The following is a 23,197-nucleotide window of genomic DNA, read 5'->3' on the forward strand; positions in this document are numbered from 1 at the left end:
TTTAAGACAGGTTTAAACCTGTGATGTCTTTAACAAAATCACGTAGTTTCCTGAACACCAGCTGCTGCGTCTTCACCAGCTGCACTTTAAAATGCACCTGTGGTTTAGTTTAAGTCCAGTTTCTGTTCCTGTGTCTTGCAGTGGTCACCTGAATGCCACTAGAGGTCATCGTATCTGAGGTCTGAATTAAATCTGCTGCAGAGGTCAAAGGTCATGTGGAACTGGACTGATAATTGATAAAATACAAACTGTTTCCAGTGGTGTTTTAAATGTATTTCCTTAGCAGTTCGTCATAACGGAAAATCAGACAGCTGAAACTAATTTCCTCTTAATTACAACCTGTGGCTGTTGGGCTGATCTCTCACAGTTTAGCTGTGAACCGGGGCCTGCACTTATCAAACCGTTAAAGTGTCTGATGGTCTCTGTCTCGTAAAAGTTTGTAGCTGTGACTGTGCTTTGGTTGTTATCTTTATGTGAAAAGAGAAAAAGATTTTACTACTTTAAAATGATCTGAAATTTAAGAGCGCTCAGGATGTCTCTTAAGAGTAGATGGACGACTGCAGCACAGAAACAGAGGTTAGGGCACAGACATGTTTCATGATTGTACTGAACACGTCAGTATAAAGCTGCCTTTGATTTAGTCAGATTCACTTTTCATGCATCTTCAATGTGGTACTAGATTCTCCTAAATTGTTATACCAGCATCAGATTTCCTTTCCTGTTCTAGTTTGATTTTCTTTTTTGTTTTAATTGTAGCCCATTTTTTTATCATTCAATCCCCATGTATCGATCCATATTTATCTAGCTATTATAAATATATTTGATTGTTGTTATTTCACATAGTAATTTCAGACAATCACTTCAGAGTTGCTCTTGTAGTTTACTCGTATATTTTACTGTAAACTGGAGTAAGTCGCTTGATAAATTTGTCTTATTCTTCACACTCCCTTTTATGGCATTCGTAAAAAGAGTACTCCACTCTTAGCACTGCTCTCCAGATTCACAATGGACAGTTTAAAATAAAAAGGACCAAAATCGATGCAGCAGAACCAGAGACATCCTCTTTTTTATTACATGCATTCTTCTTTCTTATCAAAACCTGGTTCCTACATTACCCACGATGCAACACTAATGTAGTCTTGAGTTGCTAACCTCAGTGGAAGTCACCCATTGGTTTGTGGACTGCTGTTTTGAGGCCTCGAGTTCGGCAATTTGCTCGTCGCCATCTTGGCTTTTTGCAACTAGTAGTGACACGAGAGGGTGGAGCTAAGTTCAACCAAACGCTGAATAAGACATTTTTAGGCGACCAACAATTAACTATCATTAACTGAAAAAACACTGTGAAAGAGTTAAAGTTGTAAGACGAAAACACAGACAACTCTCAGACCGGACAACGCCGTAGTGGTGACCTGTCAATCACAAGGTAGCCAATCCATAAAGCATACCCTGCTTTATGGTCTATTTGTCTCTAAATGGGACCATAATTTACTAAATGAACATCATGCTGTATTGAAGAAGACTTGAAACTAGCGATTGAGACCATAAACTCATGTTTCAATGTTTACTGAGGTAATAAATCAAGTGAGAAGTAGGCTCATTTTCTCATAGACTTCTATACAATTAGTCTTTTTTTGCAACCAGAGGAGTCGCCCCCTGCTGGCTATTAGAAAGAATGAAAGTTTAAGGCACTTCAGCATTGGCTTCACTTTTCAGACCCGGAGGTTGCCCAGTCGTAGGCTACTGAAAACAGACTTTGATGTGTAAAATCGGATCCCCTTTAAGTGTAATTCTTAGAAGTTTGATAAATACGGGCCTTGTGCCTTTTAAACCTCTGCAAACGGAGCCGGTTATAAACCGCAGCTAAGATGGTGCGATGCTCAGTGACACAGCAGCAACAGCTTAATGTCTGGTACTCTTAAACAGGTAAAAACAACAGCTATAAACAGATACTCTTTGACCCAGGGCTGGTGTGTATATATACATGCAGTCCTGATACTTTGACATATACCAATAATTTACTTTGTGCAGAGGGTGAGAAGTCTTTGGTGATGAGTGTGTCTGTGTTTGTACTGTATTGACTGAGTGTGTGATCGTGTGTGAGTGTGTTCGGTGCATGGAAAGTCTTCACTGCCGCCATGACTTGCGGCTCAGCACACACACACAGGCCACGTTGATGCGTATCAGCCTCCACGCCACCAGGTTCTTAAACGAGGTCAACGCTCGTACAAAAGTGTGTGAGTTGGTGCAGTAGGAGTTCCAGTGTCTGGCGTCGATTCCCAAACAGCCGGAGTTGCCAGAGCGGGCGCTGTGACACGTCGTCTCAAAGAAGTACTGCTTCTTGTTGACATTGTTGATGTTCACGTCTGGCAGCACTGTCACCTCGTTGCCTGAGATGTCTGTGGCTTTGGTCTTGTTGCCCACCCAGACGCTGATGCTGTCACACACTGAGTAAACTCCACGGTGCTGAGGCTGCCCCGCTGCCCTACGGGGCCTCCTGCCGGCACCCTGGGACTCCGCTGGCTCTGCATCAGGCGGCTGAGCGCTGAAGAGCACTCGGGGTGAGAGGTAGCGGCGCTTGGTGAAGAGTTTCGGGTCCACTGAGGGAATGGAGTTGGAGTTATTGCCTGGACCCTGCTGCTGTGCTGCTCCTCCGATGGCGGCCACAGCCTGGGCACTGAAGAGGAGGAACAGGACCAGCATGGACGACCTCATGGGCACACCACCTGAGGGCGTCAAGAAGTACAGAAAACACTCCCGTTACTGCAGATATACAGTAGGCTACACTTGTACTGGTATGTTGTATTTCTCACACAGTGCTTTAATTTAATACTCCGTTGCTGCACCCAATTTGACATGTGCGTTATTGCTCGCTATAAGCCTCATAGATGTGGGTCAGTAGGGGCCTAGTACGCCTACTACATTGAAAAAGTGAAAGCAACACATTCTAACACGTACATCTGAATGAAACGTTACGTTTTAAACACCAACAAAACAGCTTTTGAGGTTTAGGCAACAAAACCACAGAAAAACATTGTGTTTCGGCTTAAAATAATTACATTTTAAAAGTGAAACTAAACGCTTGTGAACACAAAGATAACTTCATGTTGTTTTCACACAGAATGTGAACCCTGGTCCATCTGAAGGATGTGAGTCCCCATCCATCGCCCCTGACCTCCACCACATATGGAGTTTCACACCATCTATACTCAACATGTTCTCATCCCAACTTGTCACATACTGACGCTTTGTCAGACCCCTCGGCGGCACCTTTCGGTCGCAGTAAACACGTGCTTAATTTTGTGAATTAAACAAAAACACTTGCTTACGATTAGGCAACAAAAACACTTAGTTAGGTTTAAGGAAAAAAAACATGGTTGGGCTTAAAATTACCAGTTTTTTACAGTGCAAATGTGACTTGATGTGAAAACGGGACACGAACAAACAGCTGATTGTAAAGTGAAAGTAAAACGTAACACACAGGTGGGGTGGGGTGGAGGGGAAAGGGTGGTCTTTTTCTGTTTTTATTTCATGTCACGGACACTGAGTTATGTTCTACATTTGATAAGATGTCTCTAAAAAAACAATAAAAAAGATTTGGAAACTCCCGTCCACGTGTGTGTGTCTTTTCACTCTTTAAACTACGTCACCAGCACTTTCACTGAGTGTTTACTGTTGCTGCGGATGGGTTTACATTGTAGTTGATGGGAAGCCCGTTGCGTCGCATACCGCCACTAGAGGGTGCCTTGTGCGGCGGTATCGAACACTGACGGCCGCGATAAAGCGTCTGTATTTGACGCACTGGGAATGAGAACGGGCTGCACTACTACAGCGCCTGACTTCCACTTTTGCTCCTGTAATAATTTCTATGGCCGCTAGAGGTCGCTGTAATGTGAACCGATGATAAAACCTCTACTGGGTGTAGCAGGGCGCTGATGACCCAAATTGATGAGGATTATAACCACTGATAACGCCCCATTTAATGATTTAATAACAGTCTAATTAACTGTTTTTTATGTTCTGGTGCACACAGGTAGTCCTGTATTTACGCAAAGTAACAGATTCAATGAAGAGTGTTTAAACGCTGGATTAACACTTCAAACACTTGTGGTGCAGCACTGTCTTTAATCCAATGAGTGGATAGCGGATACTCCCCATTTTCCCTTCAGTTTCAAGGTGCAACATGTTGAACAGTGAGACTGACCTAACAGGAGCAGCTCCTCTTTAAAGTGGTAAACACACCTGAGGGTTTGATACTTACTGCTCATTGGCTTAGCAGTAACTGTTTTTACAAATACACTACAGACAGAATTATGTGTCTGACAGTTTTACTGGAGATTTACATGAATTTCTTGGAATTTCAGCTTCCACTTCCCAGACAGACAGATATGTACTGTCTTGTTGGCTATGTATTATTTATAAGCTAATTGCAGCTGTGTGCAGCGCTATTGCTCAAGCAAAATTTCCCTTTGGGGACAATAAAGTACATCTTATCTTATCTTAAATGATTGTGTTATTGAACATAGCGGCAGACTCAGACCTTGCGTCACACACACTAAATGGTATTATCTCTTTTTTTTAACAGGGGATATGAAACATGTAAATTTTGTTTTTATGCTATTGTTTTTACTCTGTTTTTATTTTATGGATATGTATTATGTTCTGTATTCAGCATCATTTCCATGATTTTAAGGATGAATAAATTGAAGCTTGATCAGTTTTTGTGGAAGTGTCTTGATACCAAATCCACGATCTGATCTGTTTTAATATAATCTTCAATCTGTGTTCACAGACATGAAAAGGGAATCAAATGATTTGTCTCTGGGTAAGCAGGAAGAATAAACGATAATTCTCCAGAAACAGAGCTGAACACTAAGGAATATTATATACAATATATATAATAGATCTTGTACATGTAAGTTATCCATGGAAACAGGTGTCACATTACCCACAGGATAATCTAAGAGACACTGTTGTGACATCCCATCATTTTCTCTTGACTCCACACATCACAACATCTGTCCCCCTCACCGGCCTGCATAAATGTGTGTGCTGCATTTAACACAGTGCAACAGGCGTGTTAACACCTGCGATGGCTCTGCTGGCAGGCTCTGTCAGGTCGGTACATTATACGTCGTGTTTGCCTCAGGTGTCAGGGCGAGTGCTTGTGGATTAAAATTGTTGGCACAACAAAAATCAAAGAAGAATCATAGCCTGTACAGAAGTACATGATGTGAGCTATGATTACATCAATAAATGCTTGTGAGGTCGGTCCAACTCAGCTTAGTGTCAATCCTCACAGCTCACCTCTCGGCTCCCTCTTCCTGTGTGCGGGGAAACATTACTGCATCAATTTCAGCATGATTAGTATAATTGACATAAACAGACGAGCCGACTGCAGGGGAGGCTGGTGTCTGTTCTTTTTTCTGGATTGCTTTAGGACACACAGGATGGTTGCTTTACAGTGGGAAGCAGGAAACATTCATCCAGTGGAAAAAGAGCTAATTCTTTTGGATTCGAGAACAAAGCTGATGAAAAGGAAAAAAAGACAACTTTAAATGAGCGCAGTGGCTCCCCAGTGGCAACATCTCTTATGAAAAAGGAAGTAACGAGCAACAAGACGGAGACAAAAATGAGTGATGAGACAGAGCATACAAAGGATCCATGGTCTCTTTTTTTAAATAGGTAATTATATCAATTTACCAAGATTAGTTTGACAATTATAAATAGATTAATGCTTAAATTGCTTCCTGAATCATTTCACTAATACTATATAGGACATGCATCATATATATATGAAAGGCAAATATGTCAGTTATTATCGTAGAGGCCCACTGGAGATTTGTGTGAGCAAAAATGACTTCAATACCACCTTTCATGTTTTTGCTCTGTGTTTACCTGCCATATCACTAACTCATGTCATTTCAGATCCGGACATTCCCAGCTGCCCTGCAATCACCTCATTCCCCCCCGTCAAGGCCTGTATTTATCAAACTGCCTAAAGTGAATTTCTTTTATAATACAGACTAGGGTCTTTTTAGCCAATTACTTGCATTCGATTTGTAGTTCATCCACTTATCCTTGTTTTTTTATTGCATTTATCAGGGGAGCAAATAAGTAACACAGCGGAGCTGGACTCCGCTCCAGCTCCGCTGTGTTACTTGGTGACATCACCACATTACAGAAGAAAAGGCGGGACTTCAAGCAAGGCGTTTCAGGCAGTTCTGGGGCAGCGTTCCTGTGGGGGAGAGTAACTCCCTTTGGCCTGGTCTTTGAGCTTTGTAACTTAACAGACCTTTTACATGCACAAAAAAACCCCGATATAACACACTAAAGGAAAAGGAAAAAGCATAAAAGCATAATAGGTCCTGTTTAAATTCTCCTTATTATATGATTTCTCTGATAAACCCATCTACCAGCAGTAGAATTATTTGCTCCCTGCTTGGTTGTTTTTAATTGCCACCCTGGAGTTATTAAGGATTTCACACAAAACTTTTAAGAATGAACAATGAGGTTGATTTGAATTTCTGCAGCATTCATTTCCTTATTTTAGATCTGAGTCTGATTTTGTGAAACTCTGTTTATAATATATCATTTCGATCAAGGCGAGTCTCCCCTAAATTAAAATTACTCTGTGAGCGAGCACAGTCTAGTTATATTTTAATCGTGGCAAAATTAGGTCAAATGAGGAGAATTCACAACTTGTTTGATGTTGTGTTTGTGACCCAACACAAGGTTTGGTCTATCTGCTGCTACATCCATTGATAGGACTCTACTTTTTACATTTTGCAGACTTCATTCGTTTGGAGGCTACCGTCCATCTGTCTCTGTACCTTTTCAGTGTCTCCACGTGAACTGTAGCACCTCAGCGGTTTCTAGAGGACGTGATTAGAGCTCACTGTGTTCTGGGCTCCTGCCATCAGGCCCGGCTGTGGCCCCCATCCAGCACGCCTCTGCCCTCCTCTTCCTCCGCTCTGTATCCCTGTTGAGAGACAAGCAGAAAAAGTGTCTCACCCGGCTCATAAACCCACTGTAAACACATTCTCTGTGAGGCCGATACTGGGAAGAGAACGTTAAAACAGAGTGTTGTTCCCGCTCACCAGATCCTCACATACCGAACATACTGAAATAAAGAAGACCTGCATAATGTAGATTATCTACATGGCGGCTAGTTTAATATGTTTTGACAGGTTTGTTGAGACTTAAACACTCCTGTACCTTAACAGATATATAGCAAGACATTTAAAGTTTTTAGGAACTAGAAGAAACCAGATCATTTAGGAGTTTTGTGTAAGAAGCCACACACACACACACACACACACACACACACATACACAAACACAGGTGTTGTCAACATTACATTTTCTTAAATATTGATATCGCTGTTCATTGTTGTGGCGGCACGGTGGTGCAGTGGTTAGTCGGGCTGGGCGATAATTCAATATGATAATTTATCGTCTTTCAATGGAATCGTATCGTGATGAAATCATATTTTGAGATATCGTGATACACATTTACATCGACTAAATTGATAATAACAGGCACTAACTCAAATTACTCAGAAAATCTGAATTGATTAGAGTTGTGCTTATGGGAATACCATAGTTAAATCAAACTATTGTATTAATCTGATTACTCTTTATTTATGTCCATGCATGTAAACATAGTCAGTTTAGCTGGAAATATAATTTTTTGTTCTCTATAATTTCACTTGTAACTGTTTTGCACTTTTGCACTCAAGTAAATGAGAAAGTACTCAGCACTTTGTCATTTGTCAAGTATTTAAAGGAACAGTGTGTAACATATCGGGGATCTATTAGCAGATATTAAATATAATATTATATAGTTATTATAAGAATCGTGTTTTCGTTAGCTTAGAATGAGCCCTTCATGTCTACATAGAGAGCGGATCCTCCTCACGGAGTCCACCATGTTTCTACAGTAGCCCATAACGGACAAACCAAACACTGACTCTATAGAGAGCCTTTCACGTTTTGACATTACCTGAAAGCCACTATAGTTCTCTGACACTCTTGTGAACCTGTGGTAACGTGAGCCGCAGACTGCAAAATCGTGGTACTGCTAGTCGCCGTCTGACCCCCGTTGCTCCTAAAATAGTGTTATTATGGTTAAGGGTGGCTTCTGAGGGAGGCGAATGGCGTTACCAGGGTTTTGCACTTGGCGGCTCACGTTATCGCAGTCTTGGAAAGGGAGGAGTGAGCGGAGGGGATCTCAGTTGGTTGCAATCTGCAACCGTACCACTAGCAAGGCCTATTGAAAGAGGCTGGGTCACACGTCATCAACGCGTCATATCTTTGGGGTAAAACACATGCGCAGTAAAATCTGGTCTGCACTCGCCGAAATTGAGCCAATCGCAACGCACGACCGCAGCTTCAGTTACACTGCACATGTGTTATACCCCATACCCCAGGACCCGTGTCCCAGCCTCCTTCCATAGGCCTTGACCACTAGATGCCGTCAAATCCTACACAGGGTACCTGTGATTCACACAGAAGTATGCAAAAATAGGCTTTACCATGTGGTTATTTCATATAGACTATTTATTTATTAGATTACTTAGAATACTTAGTAATGCCATATCGAAAACGTGCTATATCGTGAATATATATTGTTATCGAGATATGAAATGACCTACAGTATGTTGAGACAGGAGATTTTGGCCTTTTCGCCCTATAGTTGTTAGGACTGTTGCCTCGCAGCAAAAGGGTTCTGGGTTTAACCCTACTGGCCAGCTTTGGTCTTTCTGTGTGGAGTCTGCCTCAGTCACAGTCCAAAGACATGCAGGTTAGGTTAATTGCTGACTCTAAACTGTCCGTAGGTGTGAATGTGAGAGTGAACTGTTTTGTGTCTTCTGCTTTATGTGTCAGCTCTGTACCCCTGTACCCCGCCTTCGGCCGGTGTCAGCTGCTTTTGTCTCCATCTGTTAAATGATTCCATCAGGCTTCATTTCCTTCATCCAGAGTGCCATCATTCATTTTTGCGCGGTGATGAAACGCAGCCACCACTCGAGGAAGACAATCCATCACAGTTAACCAGAAGCTTTCATTTTGTTTTGTCATTTTGTTTTAGCACCATGTCACTGCGCTCAAATGTGCTTGAGTTAAGTGTCATCAGACTCGGTGTTATGTTACACCTTACTAAGTTTCAATCACCTGACACCCACGGGAACAAAAGCTGCGAAATAACCCCTGGAAACATCTTGCCTTACAAAACTCCATCATACTCATATACAGTATATTCTTTAAATTCAGGATATCTTTGCAAGTATAGTTACTTTCGAGCGTGGCTGAGGAGGTCAGAAACAGTGAGTATGTTATATGGCTTGCTTGCAAAATGACAGGAATGTAAGCTATACATAAACAGAGGTAAATGGGCTGTAAATCTAAATGACAACGGTGTACTCCTGTAAAGAATCTACGCCGGCACAGGAAGTGTTCTCGCTTTACGGGCACCTCAACAACGGTGGTCTCTCTCGCTGTCATGGGCTTTAAACCTGTGACCTTTCAATCGCAGGACGGGCTGTTTAACCAACGAGCTGCCCTGCTTTTATGGCTGTGTGTGTCTGTGCTCTATAATCTAGTAAAGGAATCTAACTGTAACCCATTTTCATCTTCTCTGCAGAATGCAAAACCATTAACTGCTGGATACCACAAAGACTGAAGACTCACCAAACTGCTGCTGGTGTAAAACCTGATACTAACAAGACGCCAACTCCAGCTGTGTATTCCATGTTTATTTTTCACCACTGACACTACTGGAGTATGTTTAAGGAACATAACTGAAAAACAGTCTTTAAAAAAAGCCTCCATGCATACAGTAGTAAGCTACATATACACACAATATATATTTTAAGCATTAAAGTTCATTTTATTACCTTGGAAATAGTTTGACAACACAATCAGGGTTGACTTATTGGCTCTTTCTGGAGCTTTCAGCTGTATCACACAGTCTTCATCAGTGGATGATGTTTTCTCAGTAGCCATGGAGACGGATTTGTTGTCAACAGATCCATCTTTATGACAACTGAGGAAACTCCATGCGCCCTGTGATGTGGTTGAAAGCTGGTATAAAGCATGTACATAGACCTTGATCAAAACAAAGGAGAAACAGGCTCTACTCATTGCCTTTTATATATAATTCCATACAAATCCATTGAATTCACATACAGACAAAGAACTCATAAATTTTCCTCTCACATTTTTTCTTTTTATTAGATTAGCCTATTCGCCTCAGTCCACAATACCCAAGGATGTTTTGGAAATTGCCTTCCTCAGCACACACGTATGTCTGCCTCTAAAACGTCTGTAAGTGTTATAAGAATTTAATGAAAGGATAAACTGGAAGAAGAATGTAGTATTCAAACTATAATTCGTTTAAGGCTAGTAGTGTACAAGAAAGAAAAAACAATGTTGTTAAAGTCACCTAATCTTGTGCACACTTTGGCACAAACACAAAAAGTTTTTTTAGTTTTACTAAATGTTGTGTGATGTTAAAAGTGATATCCGTGATTTAATCGACACTCTCACTACGCCTGGACAATTCAAGATGATGATCTTAAACCACTTCACCTCAGTGTGCAATTGCTTTCACTGAGCATTGTCCTTCTTCAGTTTGTTTTGATTTGTTTACCCTCATCATTGCAAATGAGGGAAACCTCAATGATTTACGAGACTTAAAGCTGCAGTAGGCAGAACGTTTTTGACATCATCGGGCAAAAATGCCATAATAACCTTTCAGCATATTGTAATTCAAGTCTTCTAAGAGAAAACTAGACTTCTGCTCCTCCTCATGGCTCTGTTTTCAGACTTTAGAAAATGTAGCCCGTGACGGGAGACGTTGGCCAATCACAGGTAATTTCAGAGAGAGAGCGTTCCTATTGGCTGTTCATTCAACAGAGGCAGCTGTCAATCACTCACAAACTCCAATCAAACAGTCAAACCAGGCAGAGCTGATCAAATATGAATCAATATGAGAAAGTTTGCTCCGGCTGAAGGGCAGTGCTTGATATTTCCTCAACTGATCTCAATATGGCTGCCAGGACACAAACTTCCTCACTTTACAACTAAACAGTAGCTCGGCTCTGATTGGTTGTTTTCCTCCGGTCTGTGAAATCTTGCAGATACCATTAGGAGCACTGGAGGACACAGAGGCACATGATTTTTTTCAGATTACCTGTCTCATGCACTACTGTCAGGATATAGTGACCGTTTTATAAAAATATATTTTTGAAATCATATTTGCTCCATTTACTGCAGCTTTAAATAATGGTTTTTAATTGAATTGAATATTCATGAAAGAAAGTACCTGAGATCTTTTGTACATGTAATTCACAGGCCAAGTATGATGCAGTGGATGTCTGCAATCTCATACAGAGACCTAAATAATATCTATATTGATTTGATCTTAACTGTGACTCTCTAGTTGATCAGAGTTCAGTAACTTTAGGCTACTTGGGCTTTAATACAAGCAGCATGAGCCACCAAACACTATGAAAAAGCAATGAATGTGTCATAGATCAACTGCATTACAGCTGCAGAGAAATACACAAGTACAAACTCAGAGCATAAAGAGTACAATCTGAGTTTTGTGAAGATGACAAGATGTGAATATTTTGCTTCATTCTGTTATTTAAAATCTGCAACATTGTTTACATGCAAAAGAGCGATCATGTTAATAGAAAACAAATGTCTCAGTTATTTTGAGGATCTGATTTTTGGCACTCGACACACAGCTGTAACAGCCACTCAGTGGTTAAGAAACATGCAGTCAGCAGTCTCGTCCTGCGGCGAGAGGAGAATGGCAACATTCATTCAAGCTACTAGGTGGGCTACAAATATGCACATAACGTCGCTGTGCCGTACAACATTAGTGTGCACTGGGGCATCTCACATCGCACTACTCATTGAGCCTTGAAGCAGATGGGCTACAGCAGCTCACGACCACCTGATGACTGGAAAAATGTTGCTTGGTCAGATAACGGTGATGCTGAACAAGGAGGGAGGTGGGATATCTTACTGTAAAGCCCCCTCTGTGTATAGTATATAGAATAGTTCCTGAAAACGCCTGTCACTTCCCAGACCTAATCCAATAAAACACAATAGGGATGATGTTGAACAGGATGTTTGATGCACAATGTGCCAATGATAACACTGCAGGAAATGCTCTTGAATCAGAAGGAACAAGATCCTTCTGGAGCATTTCCAAAGCGTTGTTAAAACTCTGCTGGCCGTTCTGGGGTCGTGCTCTCCTCTTTTATTTGGGACAAAAGTATACAGCAAAGAGAGTTGTTTTGTGTTTGAGTGCATGAACTGTATTTCATGCTTCACTGCTACAAGACACCGAATACCCACCGCCTATAATTCCAGTCCTTTACTAACAACTTCTTTAACCTATATCCTCACTTTATTTATGATTATGTCTCAATACACTGTGTAGTTAATATGTATGTAGAGTGTATAGGCTATTATGGACATATTATATATTACATATTTCATACTTCCTATATTATGCTCTTAATGTATATAGTAGGCCTTGTCTAGTTATTAATACTGTACGTCTGTTCTCATACTTGTGGGATCATGACAGTTGTATTGATTTTTATATTATTTTATATAATATAATTTATTTTTCAACTCAACTTTTTTTAGCTAAAATTGATGAGAAGTGGTCAGGAAAAAATAAATACATTTGACCATCTATTTACAAGTACTTGGCAACTGAGAAAATGATATCTGCTGATGAGGATCATGTGATATGGTCAAAAGGTCCAATATATATATATATATATATGTATTGATTAATATTACTGTTGCATTAATGTGAAGGCCTATGTTGATGTTTAATGTGCCTTTTTAATTTTAAGTACTTTAACCCTCCTGTTGTCTTCGGGTCAAATTGACCCGAAGACAACAGGAGGGATAAATCCACAGAAATTCAACATTAGGTCATGAAAAATTAACAAAAGTATGCTCATATTATTAATAATAGCCAGACAAGAAAACATTATTGTCAAATAATAGCCTTGTTCATTATCATCAGTTGGCCTGTTTAACCCTCCTGTTGTCTTCGGGTCAATTTGACCCGAAGACAACAGGAGGGCTATATAGTCTGCTGTTGGGTAGTTTAATCTACTGCATTATATTATATAAGATCATATGTTTGTAGTGCCGCTGTCCTGTGAGGACTAAAGGCCTATCTCTAATAAAAAATCAACTGTAACCTTCTTTCCAGCTAATCCAAGGGCTTTAAAAAACAATTTATTCTGTTTAATAAGTAGAATAATTTCTCAGCCTATAAAAGAACACTTAATCCTTCAGTTTATTTGAAAAATTTACCATCAAAATTAAACAAATCTGGAGATACAGGGAGGTTACGAAAAACATGAATCTCCACAGCCATCTCTGCAGATGAGGCTCATGGGTAGTAAACTATTTGAAAGAAGGAAATCCGGATTTGTCATGGACGAAAGCTGATGGCCATATAGATATAAACCTAAAGCATTGTGAAATAATCATCGGAAGTGTTGATGATATCCTAAAAGGATGAAATTAGCAGAGACACACTTCACAACTGGACATTGAACGCACCCTTTTCCAGCTGGGCTGGTTATTTAAACTGTCACAGCCCTGCTCACTGTTTACTGATTTACTAACTGCTGCAGAGACTAGTCTACTAATATAACATTTAATAACATAAATTAGTCCCCCTACCAACAGCCATCATGAAGCTTTATGAGATTATTGTGCTGCATTCAAGGACTCCATCCTCAGCCTTAACTGTAGTCCTTAAATGTCACTTCAGGCCTGGAAACAAACTGTTTGGACCTCCTGGCTGCTCAATAACTCCATCAATGCTTCTCTTCATCAGCTAAGTAACGGCTTCTTATTCTAACCTATGATGCTAACATGTTTATTGATGTTTTGACTTTGTTTGGTTGGTGTTTGTGTGCTTGGAAATGAACAAGCCATGAGGCCTCCAGGCTGCTGATATCTGCTATGTTGTGTTTTAATTGTGCATTCATTTCTTGTTGTTTCTGAGCTCAGTTTTAGTTGGTTGTTGTTGGTCTCAAGTATTTTAATGCTGCTGAGGGATGAGAATATTCATGAGTGTTCCTGGGGCTGAACTCATTTTTACAGCATTTCCCTTTGTGGTTGTTGTTGTTGGTCTCAACACACTTGATTAATAATGGACATGTGAAACAACTTCTTTAATATTATTCATATCATTATTGTTTGTTGCATATAGCTTGTGTGTCTCAGCTCTGTTGCATATATGTGTCAGGTGAACACTTTAACCATAACAGTGTTGCATTTAAGTGCCCAGTGAGCCACTCAGCAAGCATGATGCACAATAATACCCTATAGTCCTAGTCCTGCAGCCTTGAACATGGTCTGGGACTGGGTTTAGATCCATCTAGATTAAGTAGATATTATATTTCTGGAATAATTGGAGATGTTTTGATAGGTATATAGCCTAGTGGCTAAAAGGTTCAATCTCCTCAGTCTGAGTTTTCCTGTTGAGTCCACTTAATAGGTGCCACATAATAGCTGCTGTGTCTAATATGTTTTTCGGGATGAAGCTTAGTTAGTATTAGTCCCCGCACATATAATTCACCTCTGCAATGCCTTTTGATTATTTTATTAAGACATTTTTCATGGTACACTTATACATACACACAAATATATATACTGTATATATGGCAATAAAAAGTAGTGGTGTAAGAAAATATCGGAAATATCGAATATCGGGATATTATGTTTTGTGATACTGTATCGATTCTCAAAAACACTGAATACATTTTTAATTAATAGTTTACATGTAAAGATTAACTCAATCAATACTTTATTTCTTTTGCAAAGAGATGCGCCCTCTTAGTGTATGTGCCTTCTCAAAGTAGTGCTACGATGTTGGATGTTACAGGGACTGTGATAAATGCAAATGCAGATTCCACTGTTATGATTGCATAAAAAAGTACACAGTTTTTTACTCAGATTTTATGCATATGGTGGTGTGTTTTTATACTATGACAGCTTTCCTAAAATTAGATTTTAAAAAATCGCTAAATATCGGCTTGCTTACAGTATCGCAGTACATCACAATATATTGGATCGTAACCCCTGTATCATGATACGTATCGTATTGTCAGATTCTTGCCAATACACAGCCCTAATAAAAAGGTGAATTATGCGTTTGTTTGTTTATGGGAAGGTAGATCTTTCAGGTTTGAGGAGTGTTTGCATGTTCCACATTTTATTGTAAGTGTGTCATGCAGTGTGGGACTCGCACTGGTCTGGTCTTGGTCTTGACTCGGTCTCAACTCCTCACAGTCTTGGTCTTGTTTCTGTTTCAATACACTCTGGTCGCATGACTCGGTCTCGGTTTAGGTGGTCTTGACTACAACACTGTGTTACGGCAGTACTTTGCAATGTTGTGGTCTATTTAAACGGTCACTGCCTTGCTCACTCTGCTGCTGCTGTTGCTCATAAAACATTTCAGCTTCAGCCCAGCATCCACCTGTAGAGTCCAAGTCCTCCTGGGGGAGTTTATTATCTCTGTTGTGCTGAGCCTGTTGTTCTGAGCTCGGTGTTTGCTTGCGAGGCTCCCGTAGATACAGGTATACGGCAGTGGAGGCAGACAAAACAGTTCCTCCCTTGCTGGCGTGAATTAACTGAATCAGTTATGCGGTCTGTTAGCCCTGAATGGAGAGGCCACCCACAACCACTGACCTACAACTCATTAGCTCTAATGGAGTCAGTTTAATGAGCGCGTCTGGGATGACTTGACAAGCAGCCTGGTGGCACACAATCCAGTCTGCAGGGCCACGAACAATCTACCTCCCTCTGAAAAAACGTGGCAGTGGCTTCATTCATATGGTAAAAGTCACACAGCCCTTCTAGTAACCCGATCCAGCGGGGCTGGCTCTCATTCAGAGAGGACGGGAGGTGCAGGTGACTTTATCTGAAAGCCACCAGTGGGCTTTGAATGACATGCTGCTCATTACGTTGCTGCGGTCATTCATGCAAAACTGCAGAGCTTTGTGTTGAATTCAAGCCCTCAAACTCAGAGGTTGTTGGAATGACAGCCGCAGTAAAATGTGGGGATCTTTATGAAATATATGAATGCTGTCGTCTCTGATTATGATAGAAACTAGTATGTTTGTTTTTTTAAAGCTTTCTGTCTTTCTTTTCTTTTCCCTCGTTCCTTTCTTCCAAAACTCCCTTCCCATGTAGTCTGGTCCTGAATAACATATGCTCAAATAAAGGGACATTTCTCCTGGTGGTGGTGTTATAGCAATTATTCAAACTTTAGAACTAAAAAAAAAAAAATTATAAACAGTTCGCCATTTGTGCTATCGCGTTGAGGGTTTTACCAAAATGTAGGTCCAAAGGAGAAACTGAAACTGCAACATAGTGCAAATTGTCCATGACTTTGATTCTATAACTTTAATTTACAATGAAACTTTCAATTAATTTATTCCAATTTTCTGTGCACAACTGTGCAAAACATCATTTGATTGCTAATGTATCTTTTTGGTGTGAAAAAATATCAAAACAAAAGTCTGTAACACAAACAAATGACTGTAAATGTCACTGTAAACATTTCCCTTCATATTTAAGGCTGCATTTATCTAATCTATGTGAAATTAATTTGACAGAGAGATGACATGTCAACGCGATATAACACCAAAGCGTGTAAAAAACCCGCCTGTCCACCAGAGGATAGCGTGTCAGTGTCACGTTTTGCCTCGCAGAGGCGTGATTATTACACACATGCATGAAGGTGCTGCACCAGCAGGGGGCAACAAAACCACTCACTTAAGTTTAGAAAAAATGTCATGGTTGGCCTTGAAATAAGTATTTAAACTAATTGTAATATATACATACAGAAACAATGTAACATGAGTACGGAAAACACATCACAGACGTAACTAATGTAACTTACAAAACAAAACACCGGTCTCCTGGTTGAAAGTCCTGTGTCTGTTGGACCCATCCACCTCCGCTCCCGCCCGCCATAAGTAGTCTTTCTCACTTTTTATTCTATGTCACTAACTCTGAGTATAGCATTTTAACACAGAAACATTTACATTGCAGTCAGTACAGACTACGTGGTGTAAAATGACACACCTAAAGCAAGAAGCCTTTTCGTGCTGGACATGTAGTAGATCTCTTTTATCACTAAACTCTAACTTGCACTATTTTAGTCAAACCTGTGACCCTCTTGCTGTGGGGCAACAGTGCTAACCACCATGCCGCCCAGTTATTTTCAACATTGTCAACAAACTTTCTAATCATTTTCTCTCCTTTGTGACCAAATTGCTAGACTGTCACCGTATTGCTGTGTGCCGCTATAATTAGACTTCAGTTTCTGCTTTAGGTTCCAGCCTTTCTGCCGTTGTTACAGGACGTCCCTTTTCTTGAGCCACTCGCATCTTAATTGACGGATAGGAATCCATCAATTAACCGTGCACACAGCTGTGCTGTGGTGATTTCATAGATACACAAGGACAGACAGGAAAACGCAGGAATGATAAACATCTCTTAACTTGAAGAGTGTTTTCAGTCAGAGGTAAATAGAGCATAATTTTGTTGCTATGGGAACCGTACAGCATAATCCTTCCTGAGGGTATTTTTTTATGAGTCACACAAGTAGGTAGGCTCACAAGGGAGGAAACATTGTTTTAAGAGGCATGGTGAAGAAATGGGCAGAGACAATAGAAAGTATACACACAGCTGTGCAGCTATATTCTACTTTGAGTTTAACGACTGAACATCGGTATCGGCTGATTTTCGCCTCGTTGACTACAATCAGTTTATCGGCAAATAAAATTAAATTCACCCATGGCAGTGGCCAATGTTTGTGTTGTGTTGTATTCATTTTGTGCCGGTTAAATGTTGTGTTGTTAGCTGCTGTATTAATTATATTTAATTACACAAAATGTTTTTATTGGGCTTTGTCAGTACTGAAAAATAAGTTCCTCTCATTGAGTAGGTAGTAGTATTCAGGCTAAAGGGGCTTTTGAAGCAAATATTTTTCATCGGCAAGAAGGTTATTTTAAAGCTTGTTTAATAAATGTTTATGATCTAATTTGTGGGCTGAAAGATGACATTGGTTCAGTGGTTAGCACTGACGCCTCACAGCAAGAGGGTCGCTAGTTCAAACCTGGCTTTGGGCCCTTCTCTGTGGAGGTTGCATGTTCTCCCAGTGTTAGCGTGGGTTTTCTCTGGTTTCTCCGGCTTCCTCCCACAGTCCAAAGACATGCAGGTTAATTGTTGACTCTAAACTGCCCGTAGATGTGAATGTGAGCGTGAATGGTTGTCTGTCTCTATGTGTCAGCCCTGCGATAGGCTGGTGCCCAATGTCAGCTGGGATCGGCTCCAGCCCCTCCGCGCGACCCCTAACGGGATAAGCGGTTGCAGATGATGGATGATGGATGGATTTAATTTGCGCTCATTGAAGATATGAATGAAGAGGTGACTTTAAGAGTGAAGACAGTTCAGTTAATTTGTTATAATGATGTTTTTGTTCCCTGGCAACAAAATAAACTTTAAATAGAGGAAGAGTTTAATTAGGGCTGTTCCGAATACCATTTTTTGGGCTTCCAAGCTTCACTGAGAAATATTCGAAGGTATTCGAAAATCGAAGCATTCGAATAGTGATTTGGAGGCTGAATACCATGACAACAGGCAAGCTTTGAAGCATTCGGGTAGGGATGCACCGATCTGACTGCAGCAACAAATTGGTCAAAACTTAAACAGGAATTCAAATTACAATATATAATGTAAATAGTATATAAACATACATTAGAATTGAATAGATCGGCCCCATTGTCACGATACCTAATCCACCTATTTGAGTCACTATCAGCTTGATATGCGATCCAGTATCGGTATCGTTGCATCCCTACATTCGGGTCAGCCCTATGTTTAATACAGTCAGTGAGAGCTGTTGATGATAACTGAAGGATTTCTTGACTGTAGTCCAAAGCAAAGAGGTGAATGATAGTTCAGTTCTCCCCTCGGCCCTGTAGAGAAATGATGTTCTCTCAGAGTACGGATCTTGCATCAGGCAGCCCTCAGGGTATTCAAATTGGAGTCTGTTCGACAAAAAACGGCGCACACCCACATACCAACACCCTGCGCAGCAGTAGGTGATAGCTGGCAATGGGCTAAAGACAGTAAGACATTGAATTTCTGTTGAAGACAAACTGCGGAGAGGTGAAACATAGCAGATTGTGTTAAGTTGAATCTGCAAAAAGTGCCATTTTATCCAGAAAATACTGGGAAACATGAGCGGAAGAAGATCGAATGCTTCACTTTGGGAATAAAATCTAAATAAAACAGACTGCAGCTTTCAGGATGAGGTCAATAAATGTCAGTTAAGATCAATTTTGGAAATTTACAGTGAAAAGAATGTCCTCCTTAACATTAAGATAAATCATTTGCCGTTTTTGATACCACACCAGATCTTCAGACTAACTTGGCGTTATGTGAGTTAGATTTTGTTTATTTTCTTAAGTCAAAATGAGTAAAGAGCTGACAGGAGGATGGAAACAGGCTTATTTTTAAAGCCCCAAAACCACTATAACATATTCAAACACGTTTATTAAGTTACATCATAAAATGTTTTTTACTGCCGTTACCTCATGTTACCAGACATGCTCACACCGGGTATCGGATCGGTTTGCTCCGACACAAATGTCAAAATTGCAACACATGATTTAAGGTTACATTTAAGGTTCTGAGCCGTTGCATACCTGCCTCAGCTTGTCCTCGAGTTGTAGTGAAATCTCGTATTTTGTCGTTTTGGCAACAAGTCAAAGGAAACATGTTAAGAGGGATAATAGCATGCAATTGAAGCACATAATTTCCCTTTTCTTATCCCCCCCGACTGCTGTCCTGTTGCATCTAGTTGAGGCAATTTTCTGTTTTACTGTTATCAGACAACTATGTGGGAAACTGTTTCCAACAAAATATGACCTTTGGTTGGGAAATGGGGCCTCTGCTGGCAGTCGGTTGTGATTTAAGGCAGATGTGTGAAAGTCTGCCTGGCGCTGAGACCTGAAGACCACATCAGGTCCAAACTGAGACCGAACTGAGTGATGCCAAAGAGCCGGATCAGGGAGGGCCAGTCAGTCAACATCTAGGCTCAAAGACTGGAATCCAAAGCTTTTAGTGATGCAACAGATAGAAACTTCAGCGTTATCACTGAGTGGATACTTTGATTCTAACATTTGGATTACAATAGCAGCTTAACTCTGTTTATCTTTCCTGCGATAGATCGGATACGCAACCTGCAGAAATTATAATGGAGCTTTTATGATTTAGTATTCATAAACAGTTCCCGCAAGAGGACTTAACTTCCTGTTAACCACTCAGATTATACCACACGCCACAAAGTCTATTGAACTTCACAACGTCAAGTGAAATTAGTTAAAGAAAGAATGTCATCTTTCTTTATATTGCCCGAACCCAACTACGCAAAATATGACAGAAACCACCGCATGAGAATGGTAAATACCAGATTTAACAAGGACAGTTTCATTACTCACTGATGTCTGTGTTTGGTCTCACTGCGCTGAGGAAACACAGCTGAGCCCATCTCTATACACAACGTAAGTAAACACAACAGGCTCAGTGGAGAAACAGGCTCCGCTTTAGCACTCAAATTAGTTAAATAAATTCTTACAACGAGGACTCAAAGGGGGTTGACGTGTGTTGTCGTGCAGTTTATGATCAAACCTCGGCAGACCTCACCTCGGTCTCCTGAGATGAACTTTACATTATATTTTACTTGTGAATTAACTTTGGCCCAGTTTAAGAGTTGAACAGCCTCGGAGACCCGGTGCTGTCTCAAGATGAGTGCAATCCAAGTGATTTTTCAGTTTTTTTAAGGATTACGGCCAATTACGTTATTGGAGGACGGGACAACGGCAGATGCCAGATCAGATACAGCTTTCAATGCTGGGACAGAATAGCAGCTTTGATTTCTCCCATCACTTAAGGACATGATTTGGCCAGACTTTTACATCCTCCTGTGTCCACACTTGGCTGATCTTGATTGTATTACTGTCATATCAAAAATCATGCAGATCCTTTCAAAACGGAGCTCCAGACACATTATTTACATTTCAGGGATTCTGCTGAAAAACCTTCAAGATATTTTTCCTCATAGTTCAACTATTCTGCTGTAGAGGATTCATCAATTTACACTAGTGATGTTGCACTGTCAGAAATTTAGTAGCTGATACCAATACCAGTGAAAGTCCACAATTCTCGATACCCAATTTGACACCACGGTAAAAAACTAAACAATAAATCCCATGTACTTCAACATACACTCCTTTATTACTGTTTGCATACTGTTTTTTGCAAATGTATTATTAATCTTAGATGATCAGCCTCAAGTTTCTTGCCAAAAACAAAATTTTACAAGATTCCATTTGCACACCACAAGGATAACGTTACAATTTACCTTTAACACATCTTATTGTACGCCGTTAGTCCTGAGCCCTGATCCCTGGTACCTGTGGTACCTGCGATACTGTAGAAAAACGAGTACCATCACATTTTCAAAATGTTGGCATTAACTTGGTACTGTATTGGTTCAGTATCAGTTCTCGTAAACTAGGGATGTGGCGATCCGATACTTATTATCGATATTGGTTTGATACTGGCCAAAATCACTGGATCAAATATCAGAAAAAAAGTATAATCCGATACGATCCATTATCCTAAACGATCTGTCAACAACTGCCATTGAGGTAAAGGCTCATTGAGTGTTTAGTTATATCCAGTATTTCACACTGGAATCATAATTGTAATGTTGGGGGTTATGTATTTCTTTGTTTCACAGTTTGAGCATGATGTTTTTTAGATGCTAGGTCAGTGGTGTAGTGGTCTTTGATGAGGTGGGTGTACTAGATGGTAGCCTACAGGTTACTCAGGAGGAAGTGGGTATACTCTCCTATATATTCCAATGATGTTGGGTATACCAAGGAGGGTATACTGTACTGTATACTCCGTATACCTGCGTATACCCTCCACTAGACCACTGGGTGAGGTTAAGCAAAGTGCATGATACAAATGTATTATTAAAAGCTTAGTTGTTTAAGAGAGGGAATAAGATGGTATCGGATTGGTATCGATATCAGCAGATAGTCAAGTTTGCGGTATCGGGAATGAAAAAGTGGTATCGAGCCTTCCCAAGTTTACAGTTCTGTTTGTGACTGTCAGCAGTATTATAGAAGAGCACCAGTTCAAACTGTTTTGAATATGTTGTTTATATGTTTTCATGCTGATTTGAAAACCTTATCCCCAGTTATTTCCTGTTATTAGAACAATCCAGCAGTCCCTGTGTTGTTTTGTAAGATATTGAGTTGTGGTCTGTTCCGTTGTGGTGACTCTGTGACCAAATGTCCTAAATACTGTTGTTTTCATTTTCACCAAAGAGGCTCATAATGAGTTTTTTATAGAAGAAAGCTTGCATTTGCAGTAAAAGTACCACATATTGGCTTTGGACTTTGTTAAGTGCTGAACCTCTTTAGCTGAACTATTTCAGTTCTTCAAATACGTCACAGTCTAAACTATCTCCTTGTGGAATCAGGACTCCATTTCCTTTTCTACTTTTTGTTTCCATCTCTGCTTTGACATTTTGTGGGAAACTCTTTCCAAATTGATTGTTTAAAGTCTCGCTTCACTGAGCGTGTGATACATCTGCACCTTTTACGACCAATCAAACAGCTTCTCACATACCCTCTGACACCTTTGTGGCTCTATTTTACTGCAGCCTTTGTTTTCCTCACTGCAATTTCCGTATTATGGTTACACCTTCTCCAAATAAATTCACCCCTGCTGTTATGATAGGGTAAATAAAATGACGCCACGGAAGTGGCGGTGTGTATGTAGAAAATGCATACGTGTGCTGTTTTTGAGATTTTCTGTTTCAAGCAAATTTGACTGTTTGTATCCGGTTGCAGTTAGTGGTTGTCTGGGCTTTTGTTTTATTTGATTTTAGTGGCTCAAATCAAAAAGAAGATTCCTTTACTCAATTTGTGTACACTCTATCCCTATGATGAAATTACATGCTTGAGAAAGTGGAGTAAGAATACAAATTTGGATACCGGGCAAGCCCATTGATTTGCGTAGCAGTCTACAGATTGTGGAAACAGTTTTGGTTT

The 23,197-nt window shown here is 40.3% G+C and overlaps 1 protein-coding gene across 1 annotated transcript in view; it reads right to left on the reverse strand.

The window, feature by feature from the left end:
* Nucleotides 1-1,657: 1,657 nt before the first annotated feature.
* The window catches only part of ngfb (nerve growth factor b (beta polypeptide)), a 28,649-nt gene continuing 7,109 nt past the window's right edge, over nt 1,658-23,197 (reverse strand). The window contains exons 2-3 of the mRNA XM_037757566.1: nt 6,831-6,979; nt 1,658-2,723 (exon numbers count right to left, since the gene is read on the reverse strand). Coding sequence (XP_037613494.1) covers nt 2,125-2,712 — 588 coding nt within the window. The 5' untranslated portion in view covers nt 2,713-2,723; nt 6,831-6,979 and the 3' untranslated portion in view covers nt 1,658-2,124. The remainder of the gene's footprint in view (nt 2,724-6,830; nt 6,980-23,197) is intronic.

This window comes from Sebastes umbrosus, chromosome 1 (genome assembly GCF_015220745.1).
Source record: "Sebastes umbrosus isolate fSebUmb1 chromosome 1, fSebUmb1.pri, whole genome shotgun sequence".
NCBI classification, from domain to species: domain Eukaryota; kingdom Metazoa; phylum Chordata; class Actinopteri; order Perciformes; family Sebastidae; genus Sebastes; species Sebastes umbrosus.